Source organism: Euprymna scolopes, chromosome 28, assembly GCF_053919585.1.
Source record: "Euprymna scolopes isolate OS-2025 chromosome 28, ASM5391958v1, whole genome shotgun sequence".
NCBI classification, from domain to species: Eukaryota; Metazoa; Mollusca; class Cephalopoda; order Sepiida; family Sepiolidae; genus Euprymna; species Euprymna scolopes.
In genome coordinates, this window is record NC_136509.1 from 53,100,746 (window position 1) to 53,120,306 (window position 19,561).

Here is a 19,561-nt window from a genome sequence, read left to right on the forward strand (position 1 = left end):
ATTTACTTTAAATAGTTGAAAAACTGAACAAATTTTGTGTACGTCGCGTTAGGTCAGTTGATTAGCGCGTTGGTTCATTATCTAAAAGTTTTGGGTTCGAATTGTGGTGTGATATGTCTTCGATTTTTTTTAAATTTAAATATTGAACCAGTGTTATTTAAGCCATTTTTCATGCAACGTTGTTTTTTTTTTTTTTTTTTTTTTTTTTTACTTCGCTTATCCACCCCCCGACCATACATCCAAAAACACTCGGGTACTCACCGATTTTTTAAATTTTAATATCGAAACAGGCTTATTTAAGCCATTTTTCACATGTTCGTTTTTCTGTTTTCATCGTTCGTTTGCCTTACGTTAGTTTTTTTTTGTGTTTTTTTTTCCCGCGTAAGTGTTAACGTTGTTCTCTTATTTTTTTTTACAAACCTACGTCGTTGTCGTCGTAACGCTTGACGACTTCCGGCCGCGCACCTGTCAATTTGGTTCTTGAATAAATTCAAACATCTTTCACTAACTCATTCTGGCTGGTCCATTTTATTTTCAAACTTCGCCTCAAGGCTCCCGGTTCGATCATACCCCCCCCCTGGTTTCTTTTTTATTTAACACCACACACACCTACAAACACTTGGGGAACGCCGAGTAGCCCCACTAGTAAATAATAAAAGCAAAATTGTTTTTGATTATGAAAATAATTTCCAATGTTATTGTTAATGTTTATCTATTTATTATCACTTAATGTTGTGCAATGCGATGCAAGTCATAAATCTATATCACACCATATCTATGTTTATTTTTAAATAGAATGTCAGACTGAAAATCTCAAGGTTTCGGTCATAGGATCAACTTTATGTTGGAAATTATTTACTATCAATTCATTTCTAAAATAGTTAAGGTATATTTCGAGATGAGAAAAAAATTTCACAATGTTATTTATTATATTTAAAAAATTTGTGACTTGCTTACAAAATCTCGATTTGTTTAAGACTAATGGGGATACCGGCATTGCTATAGGTTAAAAGTGTTTATATTAAAACTCCTCCACCTCTCTCAATCCATTTCTCTGTTCCTAACTTTACCTTTCCTCGTTTTTCCATATTTCTTAGTCCTATCCCTCTTTCACTTCTTCCCTGCTCATTTCTATCTTGTTTTAGTTTATCGAAAATAATGTTAGTCAGTCACCTAATCTTTCAATTTTAAAGTTATTGCTCTCAAATAACATCACCCCCCCCCCTTTCCTAAAAATATATTTGTTTTGATCTATTCCTGAGCAGCGCTGGGTATCTACTTTCTTAATAAAAGAATGAAACCTATATTTAGTATATTCCTGGGCAACACTGAGTTTCTTGTCTTATCCCTCTCTATCCAGTAACACCACACACCTCTAAAATGAGTACTGGCTCCTGAGTAACAAATTGTATCTTTTCTGTTATACAATAATACAGTGGAAATCTTTCTCCCGGGCAACAGCATTTAAAAACACCTGCTTTATCTAGGATATTGATGAACGGGCAGTGCTAAGTAAACATGTTTGCTATATTTAGGATATTGGGCAATTTAGATTAACTTATACCTTATGGTTCCTGGGCTACACCAAGTTAACAAAAACATTTCTCCTGAGCAACACTGCATTTAAACACACTTGCTCTATGACGTTGAGCACTTTTGGATTACTATAAACCATTTACCAAATGTAATACTATAATTTTACTCTCTCTCATTTAGCGCATTAATGAAACCACCCAAATAAAACTAAGTTCAAAGAGAAGCATAGAAACTGTTAAATAATTTTTTAAAAATGCCAAGTTATTTCCAGAAGAAATACATTGAAATTGCAGTATTTTCTTTCTAAATCATCATTGAAAACTCTGTCCACTTAATAAAATCTGCTCCATGCACCTCTAAAGGACGGATTTAGAGATCTGGGAACACTTCCATTATCTTCCCGGATTAATTTTACATAAGAATAAACTATTAGATTTTATGTAGATTCTCTAACCTTTCTTTCTATAGAACACAATGTAGATATTGAATTTTATAGATATTGATACGAAGAAATATTTTCATTTATTGTAGATTTTACTGAAATATACACTGATGGGTTCGTATAAGGCACTTGGTTTCTTTGTATTATTTACCTAATGCTTGCGCATCGGCAATCTGTTAGTCATGAAAAAACTATTTTGATTTTCTCAAATTCCTTGCTCCTTTTTTTTACACAGAATTTTCTTCAACTGGTTTGTTTGGTATGCAAAAAAAAAAAAAAAAAAAAAAAAAACACAAACAAAAAAATCGTTTGGTAAAGAATTTTTTTCTTTTTACTTTTGAAATGATGTACAGCTGTTTATATATCAGAAGACCACTTATTTCTGCTTACCCCGACCCTCACTTTATCACCTTTACGTAAATTTAATCTTTTTACCTGTTCTTTTATCGTTCTTCAGCACTCTCTTCCTCCCTCCCTTTTTACATTTGGATCATTTACTTGGCAATCTCAAGCAGGAGAAAATTATTAAGATTAATAAAATAAAGTTCTAAAATATACAAATTCTTTAAATAGATTTTCAGAGTTCCATTATGTTCTATAATTTTACATTTTTTTTCAATAAAGATTGTCAAGTAAACATGGCATACTAATTATGATGACGTTCCACCCCCACCCAAAAGCAAAACTTATTTGTACTTGAATATGTTGTTCATTCTCTCACTAGAAGGACTAGTATAAGCATGATAAAAACTAGAAATCGAAGATGAGTGTAAAAAGTTGAATCAAATCGACAGCTTTTGAAGAAAAAGAACACTGTATTTAGTTTTAGGCCAATGCGGCTTGAGGACCTGCATTTGCATGTGAGAATGAAACGGATGTGTAAAGAGTCATAAAAACATGTTTGAATCTGATCTCAGATGAAGATTAAATCTGGACAGTATAAGATGAAGATGTGTGTGCAGAACAGGACTTTATTAGTATGATCATATTGAAAGAATGGATGAGAGTTCTTGGGTTAGTAGAAAAATTGAAGCAGCAATAGATGAAAAAGTAAAACATTAGGAAATGATCAGGATGGATTTGAAAGGCATAAAGATCTGGCCAGAGATAACTTAATTCAGAAGTCAGTATCTAAAAGCCACTAATATATGCCAGCATGTAAAATGGACGTTAAACCAAATATGTTAGCAATAAGGCAAGTAATGTAATAATCTGTACTACTGTATAAAAGGAACTCTGTGTGTGTTCCCTATGGACTCTAAAACAACTGGGCCGATTTTTATGACATTTCACACATAGGTATTTTATGTTTTTTAGATAGGTTTTGTACCAGAATGTCTTTGAGAAGTATCGATAATCAAAATAATCCCATAAAAGGAACAAGCAATTTTGACCAAAGTTAACACCTTACACAGCTTAACGTCACAAGTGCATTTGAGAAGTTTTATTGCCACACGAGCAGAAAGGTCCAATATATAAAATCAGCAGTAGGTTCTTTCATATACCAAGGGGCGTATTCAAATTTAATATTTCTGTTAAAGCACAATTGCACCATGATACTTTACTTCTACATTTTAAACTTTAATTCAAGCCATTATATATAAAAATAATTTTATAAAATCAACAGTAGGTTTTCTATTGTATTGTGGGCTATGTCACTGTGGGAGGCATGTGAAGTTGCCTCCCAGTGCACCGTAATGGGTCCCCAACTAGGCAATCAATCGACTTGATTGAAAAATGGGCGATTTTACTAATTTCAATGACAATAAAAAAATATGGGAGTTCAGTGATCATCATTCAATCCCGGACAACGTCGGGTCTCCCCGTTCATTATATAAACAGTAAAACTTTAATTTAGAAAGGTATTAACAATTTAAATGCTTTCAAATTCCGAAGTGCCATAAGTAATTTTTTTTTTTTTTTTTTCAATTAATAAAATTAAAATGGTTGACTTGCTCACAAAAAAAAAAAAAAAAAAATTATTATGGACTTTGTTTTAATTATATTTAAAAGAAAAGTAATTAAATTTGTTATTTTACTTTCGATTTCAATAAATATTCGATTAATAGTAAATAAAAAAAAAAAAAAAAAAAAAAAAAATTAAAATGTAATTATCAAAGTTGCACTGATGTTGCAATTTTTTAATATAAATTGTAGCGGTTAAATTGAAAAATGTGTAACTCAAGCTGTTGGATCCCTGCATATGATAGTTTTGTTGTATTGCCCATTTCTTTTTTTATTTTTATATAGATGTTGTACTTTACTACAGTATATAAAGAAATGAAGCGATGCTGTTTTCTATTGTTTTAATCTTTTTTAGTATAAAATGATCCAACCGTTAAAACCAACTATTTTGATCTGATCTGTTTTGGTTTCATTAATTTTTTTTTTTTTTTTTTTTTTTTTTTTCTTCTAGGCTTGTTGATGACAGATGTGTGGTTCAACCAGATGCAGGGGATCTTACAAACCCACCTAAAAAATTTAGGGGTAAGTTAAAAAAAAATTATATAAATGTTATAAACAAAACTGAGCGTATGGAAAGCAAGAAATTAACAAACAAAAGGGTTTAAGTTCAAACGCTTATTTAAAGTTTAAAACGATCGTGAAACGAAACTACTGGCGTCTCAGGATAGTTTTGGCAACAGTGGCAGTGGCTACTGGTTGTTGGCAGAGCTCACAAGTTCACATCGCGGCTCACATTGGTCTTGGCGACAGCAGTGGCTACTGGTTGTTGATGGAGTCCTTTCTAGCAGCTCCTGCCCAGATGTGGCAACAGTATTCCATCCTTGGACTACATTTAATCAATGTTTTGCTCTTATCATTTATTATTCTATACTGGCTTGAGAGATTGTGGTAATATTTCTAACATAATACAATGCATATCTCTTATCTTTATTTTTTTTAATTTTCTTATTTTGTTTAACTTGGAATAAGAGAATCCTACCAGATGTCAAATATTCACCTGCTATCTCGTATATTCCAACCGAGAGATCTTTTTAAGTCTCTGACCATCCCTTTAAGTGCAAATGCTTGAATCTCTCTTGCACTTGATTTGCCGGATATATTTGGCAGATAGTTTTTGAAATTCTTTTTCATGAGTTCAGTTGCTCCTATAATTACTTGAATGGAGATTTTAAGCTTCTGATTTCTTTTCATGTCATGCATAAAACCTTTGTGTTTTATCTTTTCCTTTCAGCTCTGTTTAACCCAACATCATTGGAGACACTAACTTTTACTAAGGTTGTTTCTTTTCTTGTCCCATATCACTATATCGGGTTTTATGGCTCTGTTTTCTAGGTATGTAAGTGTAGGGATTGCATAGTTATAGTGGATGATGTATGAATTATGCCAACTGTTCTTCCTGGTAAACATGTTCCCAGGACTTGCTGCTGCATTCGATATTCAACTTTTTACAAATCGTCCATTGGAGATATTTACACACTCCATTGAGTTGCATCATATAGTAGTTGTTTCCCAGCAGAACCTTACAACTGGATATCATGTGGTTCACATTCTTTGCTTCTGTGTAGCAGAACCGGCACTTGTTGTCATTGCTGAGACCACTTATTTTCTTTACATATATACTTAGGTGTGCTTATGTAAGCATATTTCTGGGATACATTTTCAAACTAATTAACTGATCATTGTTAGTTTTGGAACAAGCGTGCTAGGTGTAACAGTAATGCAGGCTATATTTAGTTTCATTTTTTTATTTTTTTTTATTTTTACCAAGGCAGTAAAGAAGGAACTGGAAACTTCTTATAAATATGAATTTATAATTTTAACCATCAATTAACATTTGCCAAATTTCAGTTTCTTGGGGGTGTTTTAAAGAGTTGAAGAGGGAACATATGCTCACAACTTCCCAATTAAGAATTTGCATATTTTTGATTTTGTATAAATTTGATCCATAGTTATTGGACACCTATTAAACAGTTTTAATTAAGACCCCTTAAGCTTAAGCTCTAAATTTTAAGCACCAAATTCTAGAATCAAAATCATAGATTGTGATCAAAATTTATTTATTTTTTTTCATGAAGGTCACCACTTATCAAGGCCCAGAAGCCACTCGGGGATAAGGGTTATTTTGTGTACAGTAATCAATGGGGATAGTGTTGCAGTATTCATTAGTATTGGAGATTTGATAAAGTGTCATTACTTAAGGGGGCGGTTCATCAGGAATTTGTTTATGTTGGACTTCAAAACATCCATGTTGAAACCAGGAGGGAAACAGGCAAGCAGTAGAGTTTCACGTGCAGTTCTAAGAAAGCTTTGTTCATGGAATCTACGTTTTGATTTAGGCACGGATAAATAGTGGGGAAAATTATTGACAGTGGTTTCAGATAGACTGGTGCTTATCGTGAAAGATTGGCAAGGGGGGACCAGAGATTGGAGCTCAGACGAGCACCTGCCATGGAAATAATAAAACAAAGATAGGCTCACAATGTCTCTTCTGTGATAGAGGTTGCAGGGAAGAGAAAAGGGCATCCCCCACTAAACCACGAAGTCTATTTTGTACTCTGTTAAGGCAGGATAGGCTGTTTTTAGCAGCAGATGTGACAGCAGTATTCCATCCTTGGACGTACTTGGCTTTTATATAGATAGAGAATTGCATCAGTAGTGAGATATCTTCTGGGGCGGTAGAAGGATCCCACCATTTTTCCAGCAACCTTGACAACTGACTTAATGTAAGTGTTCCATTTCAGATCAGGAGTAAAGGTCAAACCCAGAAGCTTGTCAAAACATGGGGGCCTCCTCTAGATGAGAGCCATCCATTTCAATTGATGCCAGATGGGGATCAGAGCGTTGATGTAAAGATAGGAGCTTGGTTTTAGATGCATTAAAGGTAACCAGACACCTCTTCCCCCACTGTACCATGCGCCAGAGATCAGAGGAGAGAGAATCAGAGAGAACTTTGTCATTTACAGCCTTTGATGTGTTGCCGTAGATGGTTGTGTCATCAGCATAGATGTCAACGAATGATTTAAGTATGTGTTTAGGGAGGTCATTGATGTAGATCAGGAAGAGAGTTGGGCCCAGGATTGACCCCTGAAGGACTCCAGCATTAATTCTGCAGGCCTCTGAGTTTTGTCCATCAACCACTACTCTTATGAGCCTATCGGAGAGAAATGATTTAATAATTGAGAAAACATTTCCAGTTATACTGTAGCTGGAAATCTTGTGAAGTAGGCCCTTATGCCATACCTTATCGAATGCCTTTGATATGTCCAGAGCAATTGTCCTAGAAAGGAAGCCTTTGTCGAGAGATTCACTAATCCTATAACATCTGCTGTAGATCTTGCAGAATGGAAACCATATTGCGTGTTACTAAGGTTATTTCTGCTGAGGTGGTTGACTACTTCTCTATTTAGGAGACTTATTGATCTGTACTGAGAGGGAGATGACTTATCACCTGAATTTTTAAATACAGGGCATGCTGATGAGGTTTTCCAGGGTGTTGGAAAGCACTTCTTAAGGCAACGCTTAAACAGTTTTGTAAGTATGGGGGCAAGTTCTGGCTGAATCTTTGTTAACACTATAATTGGGATGTCATCAGAGCCAGTTGCTTTACTGGAATCGAGGTTCTTGATTAGTTTGGCGACCTCACGCACAGATATTTATGTTACCTAGCGTGTTGTGTGTTATAGGAGGAAATATGGGGAGTTGATGGCCTTCGTCACATAAGGTAGAATTAGCTGCAAAGTTTTTGGTAAATAGTTTGGCCTTGACTGATGCTGACGAAATGACCTCTGGTCCATTGATAATGGTTGGGATACAATGAACGCTTCTGTTCAGGATCCTATTTGTTATTTGCCAAAACTGGTGGGAACCAAACCGCTGATCAGCTACTTTGGATTTAACAGACTGAGCATATAGCTCTCTTGCATTTTTTATTACTCTTTTACAGTGGTTGCTGGCGTTCCTGAAAACAGCTTTAGTCTCAGTGCATCTTAAATCATTCGTTGACATCTATGCTGATGACACGACCATCTACGGCAACACATCAAAGGCTGTAAATGACAAAGCTCTCTCTGATTCTCTCTCCTCTGATCTCGAGCGCGTGGTTCAGTGGCTGGTTACCTTTTAATGCATCCAAAACCAAACTCCTATCCTTACATCATCAACGCTCTGATCCTCAGCTGGCATCAATTGTGATGGATGGCTCTCGTCTGGGTGAGGCCCCGTGTTTTGACAAGCTTCTGGGTTTGACCTTTACTCCTGATCTGAAATGGAACACGTACATCAAGTCTGTTGCCAAGGTCGCTGGAAAGATGGTGGGATCCTTCTACCGCTCCAGAAGATATCTCACTACTGATGCAATTCTCTATCTATATAAAAGCCAAGTACGTCCAAGGATGGAATACTGTTGCCATATCTGGGCAGGAGCTACTAAAAACAGCCTATCCTGCCTTGACAGAGTACAAAATAGACTTCGTGGCTTAGTGGGGGATGCCCTTTTCTCTACCCTGCAACCTCTCTCCCACAGAAGAGACGTTGCGAGCCTGTCCTTGTTTTATCGTTATTTCCATGGCAGATGCTCGTCTGAACTCCAATCTCTGGTCCCCCCCTCGCCAATCTTTCACGAAAAACACTCGTCTAGCTGAATCCACTGTGAAAAATTTCCCCCACTCTATATCTGTGCCTAAATCAAAACGCGGATTCCATGAACAAAGCTTCTTTCTTAGAACTGCACGCCTGTGGAACTCTGTTCCATCTGCCTGCTTCCCTCCGGACTACAACTTGGTTGTCTTCAAGTTCAATGTTAACAAATTCCTAATGAACCGCCCCCTTAAGTAAACATTTCAGCAAATCTCCTCACTAACGTAATTTACTTGCAATAACCCTTATCCCTGAGTGGCTTCCGGGCCTTGATAAGTGGTGATCACTGTGTAAAAAAAAAAAAAAAAAAAAAAAAATCTATTATGTTGGTAGCTATGGAAAAAGTGATTTCTGTGCGCCATGGCAGCAGCACATTCTTGGGAGAATCGTGGCTGGCTGGTAGGTTTTTGTTGGAATTTTTTGGATGGTATGAATCGGTCTATGCCTACAATTAACCATTCGATCAGGTCTGATACTATAGAGGACACATCCTTTTTAAACAGAATGCAGAGATAGATCAGATATGAATGTACGGAAGCTATCCTAGTCAGCCATAGAGTATCAGTATACAGTACGGTGGAGAGGTACATCTTGAGACTTATTTCATTTTTATCTGAACTGATACAACAGTGGTTGGAGGATCCTCGAGGAGATAGAATGGAACATGAACATAGCTCAGGGGAAGTTGAGAGAAAAAGGTCTAGGAGGCTTGCATACTGACCGGTAGTATTGGCCACATGGGTGGGTTCATGAACAATTTGAGTGAGGTCATAGGTAATGGCGAAATCATGACAGAACCTCCCTTCATTATCTGTCTTATTTGAGTGGGTCAGCCATTCCACATTATGGACATTGAAGTCACCACAAATGCCGAGGGATCTGCAGACAGGATGTGGTCAATTTTCTCTGATATACTCTTTAAGATAGTAACTCCGCTGTTGTGGGGGCGATAGAGGGCAAATATAAATTCAGTGCTGTAAGCAAGTGCAACCCGGAAGCACATATAAGGTAAATTAGGGTCTTTTCTTGAGATATCCCTACCACACGGGAAGCCGTCTTTAATGTAGGCACATATGCCATGGCGATCTTGGGGGTCAGATTTACATGTTAAGTTAGAGTATCCTTTAATTATGACCTCATCTAGGAAAGTGATCGGCCCTATTCCAGTTTCGCTTAGAAAGAATACGTCCGGTTTCGTCTCCTGTAATTGGGTTTCAACTTCTGGAGACATGGTAGTAGGGTGGGATCTACGTTGGAGGATGGGGTTCTAGGTTTATTGAAATACAAAAATCTACACGTAAGGTTTAGTATATAGGAAGGAAGAAATGGCAGAGAGGACACTTTATTTGATTCAAAATTAAGAAAATGATTCCATTTATGGAGTGCAAAAAAACAATTTTGGTGATTGAAATAGGCTCTAATCATGAAAATATTTAAGAAAAAGATATGAGGAAGAAGAAAACTATCATGAGAGAAAGAAATCAAATTAAAATTTCATCAAAAATCAACATGAGGTCACCATGAAATTCAGTTTTGACTTGGTCTCACTCGTAATTATGGAAGAATTAAATGTGCCAAGTCATGCTGTAAACATTTAAAAAAATTAAACGGTTGCACATGGGTAAAATATGACTACCTATAAAATTATGCTTTTATCATCATGCTAAGATAAGTACTTAAAGGAACAGGACTCCCATGTAAACTTTCACATTTTTTTTTCTCTTAGAAAATATTAAAAGAAAAAAATGAAGGCAGAAAGAAAAAATCCTATCTACAAGCCCACGTCCACAAGAACACTCAAACGATTTTCTAGATTGTCCTCCAATTTTTTATTCTTGTTTCATATAGATTCTCACTCTATGCTGATTTGCTAATTAGATTTCATGAAAGCATATTGTCTTTCTCAACACTTATTCCTAAAATCCTCCAAAGAACTTTTCTGTTGTACATAATACATATGTTGGTTTACTTTTTTCCTTAGTGCTAATAAATGTTAATTTACTGTCTGGCCACATTTATTTCATATGAATTAGATTCCATTGTTGGCATTGATTTTTTTTTTTTTTTTCTAGTATCTTTCTAGTTAGAATTATTTTTAAAAAGATATTGGGTATTTACAGATGAAACCATGTGAAGATCACTAACATCCTTAGTGAAATTTTTTTTTTTTTTTTTTTTTTTTCTAGAATGAACCAGATTTGAACTTGGCCCACACAGGTTGTCAGCCTGTGTTGTTAACCATTTAGCCATCATCTCCTGGTCACTATTATGTCATCTTTATTGCATTTGAGTTTTCTGACTGGTTTTGAAAAGAGACCTCTTTTTTTTTTTTTTGCATTTGCTAAAAAGGCTTCATTATTCTTTTCCCATAACCTTAGGGAGGTTATGTTTTGCCGGGAATTAATAGACCTGTCTTGATTTTAATCTTTAAAAAATGATGTAAGAGTAGTGCAAAACTTCTGTTTGAACGAGTTTTATTAACCAATAGAATTCTTTCTAGTATTATGTTTGCTGGACATTTGTCAGTTGAGTGGTATAATGGATACCAACTCTGACTATGCAATAAAGCATCTCCAAAAATGTAAGATCTATCATGCTGTCTTAACACGTCAATCAATTACCCTACTCTGAGATGTTGCTACTAATTTAAAAAAAAAATCCATACGACTTTTAAAAAGTCTAACCTTCAAATGCTGGCAAAATCTGAGCCCAATCCAATTATTACTTCACATATTTTAGTTATTTAACTGAAGCTATTGTTGCAAATTTTCAAATCTGAAATTCATGTGCATTGCTTACTGATGAATAAAAATACTGTTCATGCAAACAGTGGCTTCATTGTTCTTATTCGGCCTCTGCACTGTTGGAAAATAGTTAAGAGATATGTTGACATTTTAAACATGGTTGTACAGACAGTAATGATGCTGAATATTCAGATTGCTCAAATTTAACAATTTTCCCCATAAACAAATGTTCACAAACTCATTTATTTTTATTTTTTTATTTATTTATTTTTTTTTTTAGTTAAATGAGTGTTGCATTTGCTCACATTCTAAAAACAATTCAGAGTTTTGTTTGCAACTGTTTCAATGCCATCCAAAGACATAAACTTCAGCAGCCAAGGTTTTGACGTCCATATTTTGTAATGCACAAAGTATATTGTTCATCAGTTACTCTGTAAACACAAACCATCAAGAGCGAATAATATATAGCATTATTCGTGCATTTGAAGGAAGGGATCACCAAAAAATGGCGACAAATAAAAAAGCGATCTTTCACAAAGGTGATTGTGTTACAAGTTGATGACAAAACTATATGAAGTGCAATTTGAATTGCCTCTATTCCATTCTATTCTCCAGGTGTAGCTCCCAGCAACAACTGGTTGTTTGTAGACCTCCAAAGAATGCTTCGGTGAAAGAGATTTAGTTATAATGAAAACGTGATATTGAAACTGAGGCATATTCTGAGTCCAAAAACAAATTCTATAAAAAGGTATTGAATTGCTTCTATTCCATGTATCGGCCTAAAGTTGATGTCTATGAATAAAGTTGGGTTTTACCTGAAAGTTGTTTTATTAGTTAAGCCCATAACTTATTGAGCGATGTGTTACTCCATAAATCTGTTGGGAAATATATGGATTATCCTCACCAGTCTCTTATTGAATATTCCTGGAGAAGTAATATTTATATGAACACTTTCCTCCTGTCTCAACTTTGCTAAAAAGAGAAGGTTTCCGCTTGCTAGTCACTCTTAGAAAAGCAAGTTAGAACCTGTGAGTAACACCCTGGTATAAGATCAATTATGCAACAAAAGATCTGTTGGCAAACCTTATCTCATCTGCATCAATCAACTTGTAGAAGACTCTGCATACCATCATAGGATCTTCTGACACCAATGTCCGATGGAAATGGTTGGTGAAAACGAGTCAGAATTGAGAATAAAATTCTCAACCTAATTAGATTGAGTTCTGGATAAAATAGCATAATATAATTCAGTTTAACTCTCCAAATCCTTTTTTCTTAAAGTAAGAAACAAAACAAAAATAAAAGTAAAGACTTCTAGGCAAGGCTATATTGGTACAGCTTGTACACCATTTAAGCTGGTTTGTTTAATTAGGTAATGTCATGTTGTGTGAAAGAAGTTGTGCCTATGTTTAAAACAAGTGACAGATGAAATTTTTTATTTCTTGGTTCATAGAAAACTTGGCTAAAAATAAAAAAAATGTTAATTCTGAAATATCTATTTATAGAATCTATTTGAGGCAATAGCTATTGAAGGACCTAAAAAACGGTTGTCCTATAATGCATAGACATTCTGAGAGTGGACATACAAATACAAGTTAAATCCTGTGTCCGTTACACATAAAACGTTCACAAAAAAACTTGTCTAATTTCAGCTATTGCAAAGAATTTTCCTCTTTGTTCATAAAAATTGCGTTTGGTTTTAGGAGCACAAAGTTTCTTTCCAAAAACTTCCCATTTATGGAATACAATACTATAGGGTTATTTCCCAGCCAACTACAACTTTTAAGTCAAATATAAACAAATTCTTGTTGAGCCATTTATTTGAATAATCGATATCTGCCATAATTTCTAATACTATCAAGGTGTTGTTCATTACCAACTAACAATTTCATTAAACCTTTTCCTTGAGTAGCCTTTTAGGCCTTGATAAGTAGTGAGTCAGTAGTAAAAAAAATATTTAGAATGGAAATATTAAAACAAAAAATAGCATAAAAAAACCCCAAGTTATAGAAAGTTTCAGCTTGCATGTGATATGCTGAAATAAAAGCTCTCCTGGAAAAATATAGCTGCCATCTTTCTAGTCGAGAAATAGGCTAAAAATGATAACTCGAATTCATAAAGTTATAATTAAGACAAAAAAAAACATTCTTTTTGAAAAATAAAAACAAGTACAATATTGTTCTTTGCTCTTCTATCCTTTACTAGAAAATTATGAACTTTTAGTTATCGAGCTTATATTCTTCTGGAATGTTTCTGAAGATGGCGACTGTATTTTTCCAGTCAATTTTTTTATTTTAGCGTTTTACAGTAGATGAAACTTGCTATAATTTAGTGTTTTTACTCCTTATTTATTCATGTTTTTTTTTTTTTTTTTTAAATTACTAAAACCTGATTTATGTAAAAATTCATAGTTTAGCTTTAACTAATTTAGGTTGTTGAAACCGGATTTAACCAAAATGTGTGATCTTCCAGCAGTTGACATTTTACTAATTTATTTTAAGTAAACATGAAAGGATCTTCATAGGAGATAAATACAGGCAAAGGGAGTGTTTGAGCAAGAGGAAATGACTAGAGGAAGTGTTTAGTTTCATTCATATGTGCCCCATCCCAACCTCTGAGCATCTTATCTGATAGAATTACACACACAATCATCTGTTTATTAAGTATTGGTAGAGGTGAGAGCAGTGTTTTTTTCAACTGTTTTTACTTTGGGGTGTACTTTATATTTCAATGTATGTGTTCTTCAGAATTGTCTGATTTATTCCCTGCTTTTGTTTCAGCTCGTTTGACTTTTTTGTCTAGTGGTCTTCAGGATTCACTTGTTATGGAATATTTTCATATTCCAGTAGCTTTATTTCAATAATTGCAGATTTTTGGAAATCTTTTTTTGCTGACTGTTTTCCTCCTACATATAATCCTGGTCTTTTCAAGGCTAAGATAAATAGCCATCTCTTGTCTTTGTTTTACTTAGCTCATTTTATCAAGTGGCTTTGTTATATACATGATGCTGATGATCGTGTCTTGCCATAATTGTTTGATGCTGATTGCAGATGGCGCTAGCAAAACAACATATAACAGTAATTTCTCCAGATCAGATCTGCCATCGACTTGAAAAGCGCAAACTGAGTATTTTATTAGCTACTATGATTTATCTATTAGTTTATCTTGGCTTTTTATAGAAGTACATGTAGAAGACTTTATACTTCATTTTGTGTTCTGTTGTCGAGCTGATTTCAAATTGCAGTCGGTGTTCGCAAAACTATAACTAAAATCAAGAAAATACAGTAGAACTCCGGGATATGGTATTAAAAATTGGCAACAAAATACAGTATTACATGTATATAATCAAATAACATAAATAACACCGTAAGGCGGAGCAAATACTGTAACCAGGTTCTGCAAAAACATTGTATTCCACATAACCTTTTAAAAACCGTATCCCGGGGTTCTATTGTATAGTTTTGTCTAGGATAAACAACTGAACCAAATGAAAATACATGGGGAGGAGAGGGGGCTCTATTACTGCTCAGTCAACTTGATTAATGCATTTTTTCCTTTTTTTTTTTTTTTTTTTTTTTTTCATAACCGTAACCAGGTTATGGTGGTGTTCAGAAAATAAAGAGGATTTAATCATGTCTTCAGCAACTTCCTGTTTGTACGTATTATCCTGATACATAAGACTAACTTCACTTATGGAAACTTAGAAGCCAATTTAATTTGAGAGACGTTTCCTAGTCTCTTCCGTGTATAACAGCAAGACAAGTTCATCTGCATAAATTTCAATTTATGCATAAGAAACAAAAAAAAAAAAATCCTTAGAAGCCCCAAATGATCATATGTTGTGATAACCGGTGTTTGTTGAAGGCAGTGTTCACTGAAGGTTCTATTTGTTCTAGTCCTTAGTCCATTCATTTGTCAAAATTTAAGTCTGTTCGAGGCTGGTTGATGGGTTTTCTGTAGATTATATTTTGTAAGGGTTTTAGGTTGGTTGTTCGTCCAAAAGTCAGTTATCATTTTACAAACAGAAAAATACATCATTCATGTCCAACACACAGTGTGAAAATTTGCTCCAATCTTTTTAATAATTCTATTCATTTAAGCAGATGACAAAAATTAATATTAAAGATTTAAGCAATGGATGTTTACTAAAAATCTTGCTTTTACTCTTTTTAAATGTAAATGATTATTGACTAGTTGAAATTATCGTTTTTGATACCTAGATAAGGTTATAATAAGGTTATTAAAAAAATATTTTTAAAATAATTTTTTTTCTCTAGCTGTACTGTTAATAATAGTAATATTTTTCTGTCAAACTTGGGAGTGGACCCACAGGGAACTTTGAACTGGTCCCTTTTATCCACGTGAATCTGTGGTACAATGGTTGAAGATATTGATTAAAAATCAGTTCCAAGTAAAGGTTTTCTGAGGGTTGAAGGTTCAATCCTTACTACAGATAAGATTAACAATCGTTAACACTTCTATCCAGTTATGAAGGAATGAGAATAATCTAGCTAAGGGTTCAGTTCAAAATTTTTTCTTGGTTCCTGAGTTTTACAAAAAGTTTCCCAAGTTGGAAAAAATGCACCTGAAGAAGATTGGCCAAAACGTTGTGAAAATAACAAGAATAGTAGTCTAAATAATACAAAAGATGTAATGTTGTTTTGTTTTGTCTTGAATTCAAACAATTTATTTGTACAAATTGATAAAAAAATGTTTGACTCTACCCACTGATTTGTCGTGTTCTTGCTACACATATTTTGATTACCAATTTTGTGAATTCCATTAACAATTAACCCAATTATTCAGTCTGAGAAAAATTCTTATGCAAAGCTTAAAAAAGAAAAACGTTTGGTGCTGCTTCAACAGCAAATCTTAGAATTGATTCAATATTTCTCTAAGTAAAACAAGTTTAACATTTTTAGTTTTTCATTGCAAATCATTTTGCGACATTAAAATTCAGAATACAAAATTAGTTATAGCATCTGTCATGAACAATGAAACAGCTGTGTTGTGTTCAAATCCAATCTCATAATGATCATTTACATTCTAATGTTACCTATGGGGACCAACTCTTTGATTCCTGATAGCAGTTTCTCACGCAAGCATTTTGGGTCTTGTGTGGACAACATGAGGGAGCAATTATATTTTCTCTCCTATTTCTTGTCGTCCTTATTTGTAGTCGTCAGTTATTAAAAACACAAAATAACAAGATTAGCAGAAGATTTATTTTATTTAAAAAAATTTTTTTTCAAGTATAAGGGGATGGGGATCCATCATGAAACTGACCATTCCTTTCTGTGGTCTAGAAAGGATTATCTAATCTGCTTATTCACCACATATCACAAACTTCTTTGGTGTCATATCTTGTCAGACAGTCTTAATAGTAAGGTTAAAATCGTAAAATTCTGTAAAAATTTTACTTGATTTTAACTCTATTTTTATGCATCTGCATCTAAATATTGCTAAACTAATACTGTTAGCAAAAATAATTTTAATTTTTAAATTGTTTATAAGTATTATGCTTTGCTGTTATATTAACGTATTAATTTGCCATAAAATTGACAAACTATAGATCAAAAAACCTTCAATAAAAACAAGAATATCAGTCAGTTGTGAGACTGCATACCTCCACCTCACACTCTAAGGACATTTCAAAGTCTTCCTTTTTCATATTGTACAAAGAATTTCTAAAGTTATGCAATGGAAATGTTGATGACTGAAAAATTATTTGATCAGGCTAAAATTTCGCATGGTGACTACTGTTATTAGAGAGCCTCATATCCATACATCAAATTTGATAAAATCAGAACTAGAAATTCTGTCAAAATTTCGACTATGAACTTGTGAATGTCATATGAGATGAGGGACTTCATTGCTTACAATATAGACTAAGTAGTGAGTCTCTAAAATAAAAAAACTGAACTTATCATCAAAAGTGTGGCTTTCATCTCGACCTTTAGCTTAGAATTAATTTAATTTAGGAATGTTTAAGTTAAAACATAACTGATATTTTGCCTAAGTTTGATGATTGGTCAAGTGACATGGATATTAGGCTGTACACGACAAATAAACAAAGTCTGTGAAAAACGTGACATCTTTGTTGTAGGTAAACAAGGATATTTTCAAATCGATCAATAATTTTGTCATTTTTTCTTAAAAGTAAATTCAGTACATGATTGTTTTAATGGATGTTGTTGCTGACTACAGAATCTGCCAAGTTCAAATCTCGATCTAATATGTTCTATCATGTACTAATGTTGGGAAATTTCCTCCCAACTTTAGTAAAATAGTAATTTGGATTCAACTAAGTACATGCAATTAATAGTTGATGATAATTATTTTGGTATTTGACATCACACAAAAAAGATTGATATGCCATAAAACAAACTGAATGAAGAGAGAAAAATTTTGGTTGTTTTATGGAAATGAGGAATTATTTCTTTGTTTGTTCCATCTGACACAATGTAATGTGGCAAATGCTGTTGTACATCCACTTAGTTTTGGTCATGTTGATCTTAAGCCTGTCAAGTTTGAACAGGTGCCACTTCATGGCCAACCTGCATGACATATATATAAAGTTTATTTAAAACCATATCTTAACTAAAACTACTAAGCTGTGTGCATTGATACATCCATTTGTTTTCCTCCTTGCATTAAAGCCTTTCTGTACAATTGTTGCTGCAGTATTTGTCTAAAACAAAGTACTTATAGTAAAAAAAAATGCAATTTAACCTGTAATGGTAATGTAAAGTGGGAAACTATATCCTTCTAGCTTGTTGCTGAGCTCAACACAAAATGCAGATGTCTGCACCCACGTCTGTGAGATATATATCTATATATATAAAAATGTAAATGTTGGTTCGTTCGGAATTGTCTAAAAAAACCACTGGACGGATGGCTTCCACGTTTTGGTATAATATGTTTACTATATCCATGTGTGTTTTTATATATTTCTTTTTAATTATAACATAATTTTTCTATGATAAATAGGTAGATTTCTTTGTACCGAGAGGCCATTTTTTTTATTTCGGGACAATTATTTATTACCGCTTCCTGTCACGTGACCAGTGTTACAATTTAGCGGTTTTCCTGCTATATCTGGAGATTTCGTTTACAATCTAGCGGGAAATTCTAGAAAATTTGGAGGTATTTGGCACCCACACACCCACATTAGATTATTAAAAAATAAAGAAAAGCGCTTGAAAATATTCAATGTAAGTAAAAAAAAAAAAAAAAGTAGCATTTATTGCCTTTGGTAACAATTATTTATTGATTATTTGTTTTGTTTTTCACCTTTTTTTCGACTAACCATTCTTAAATCTCACTATAAAATCGATTTTTCCAAGTACATTTTAGGTGGGTTGGGGGGGGGGGATTCCAACCTCCGAAGTTTGGGTTTGTATTACTGTACACATAGATTCGAAAAAGTTGTCAAAAAACAAATATATAACAAATAAATGTTATCAAAGGCAAAATAAGTTACTTTTCTGCCAAACTGGATATATTTTTCGTGTTTTTATTCAATGTAACATATTTATTCAGCTCGAAAAACATAGTGTTTACTGATGTATTGGAAAATTCAAGATGGCGTCTCACACCCTCTTTAACACCGTAAGTTTGTAAAAAGGTGTTATAAATAAAAAACTATACAAAATACTATTAAAAACCCGCCGAATATATGTCAATACATGTCACAGTAACATGTATTGAGCGAGTTTTTAACAGTATTTTATCTGGTTTTTTATTTATAGCATCTTTTTTCAAATTTACCGTGTTAAAGAGAGAATCAGACTCCATCTTGAATGTTCCAATACATCGGTAAACACTGTATGGTTTTCGAGCTGAATAAACATATTACATTGAATAAAAACACGAAAAATATATCCAGTTAGGTAGAAAAGTTACTTATCTTGCCTTTGATAACATTTATTTGTTATATATTTGTTTTTTGACAACTTTTTCGAATCTGTGTACAGTAAAAGCGATTTTCTGGACATTTCTTTCTCCTGATCTAGCGGGTTTTTTTTTTAAATCTCAGTTGACAACATTGCATCACTAAAAAAACACCACAGGCTTAATGTAAACAGAATGTGTTTACAATATCGGTAAATTTTCAATGGGTTTAATTACATGATTATTGATAATGTAACCATGTGATTGAACTTTAATTTAAATTAACCACACGTGGTCGCAAAATGAATGCCGACGCTCAAAGTGTATACACATTTTGACTCCTCCC

The 19,561-nt window shown here is 33.8% G+C and overlaps 1 protein-coding gene across 14 annotated transcripts in view; it reads left to right on the plus strand.

Annotated features, from left to right (window-relative positions):
- Nucleotides 1–19,561, plus strand: part of LOC145249624 (inositol 1,4,5-trisphosphate-gated calcium channel ITPR1-like) — a 385,709-nt gene that overhangs the window by 67,399 nt on the left and 298,749 nt on the right. For all 14 annotated transcript variants that reach the window (XM_080111355.1, XM_080111359.1, XM_080111358.1 and 11 more), the window contains exon 3: nucleotides 4,395–4,465. In XM_080111355.1, the coding sequence (XP_079967481.1) occupies nucleotides 4,395–4,465 (71 nt within the window). The remainder of the gene's footprint in view (nucleotides 1–4,394; nucleotides 4,466–19,561) is intronic.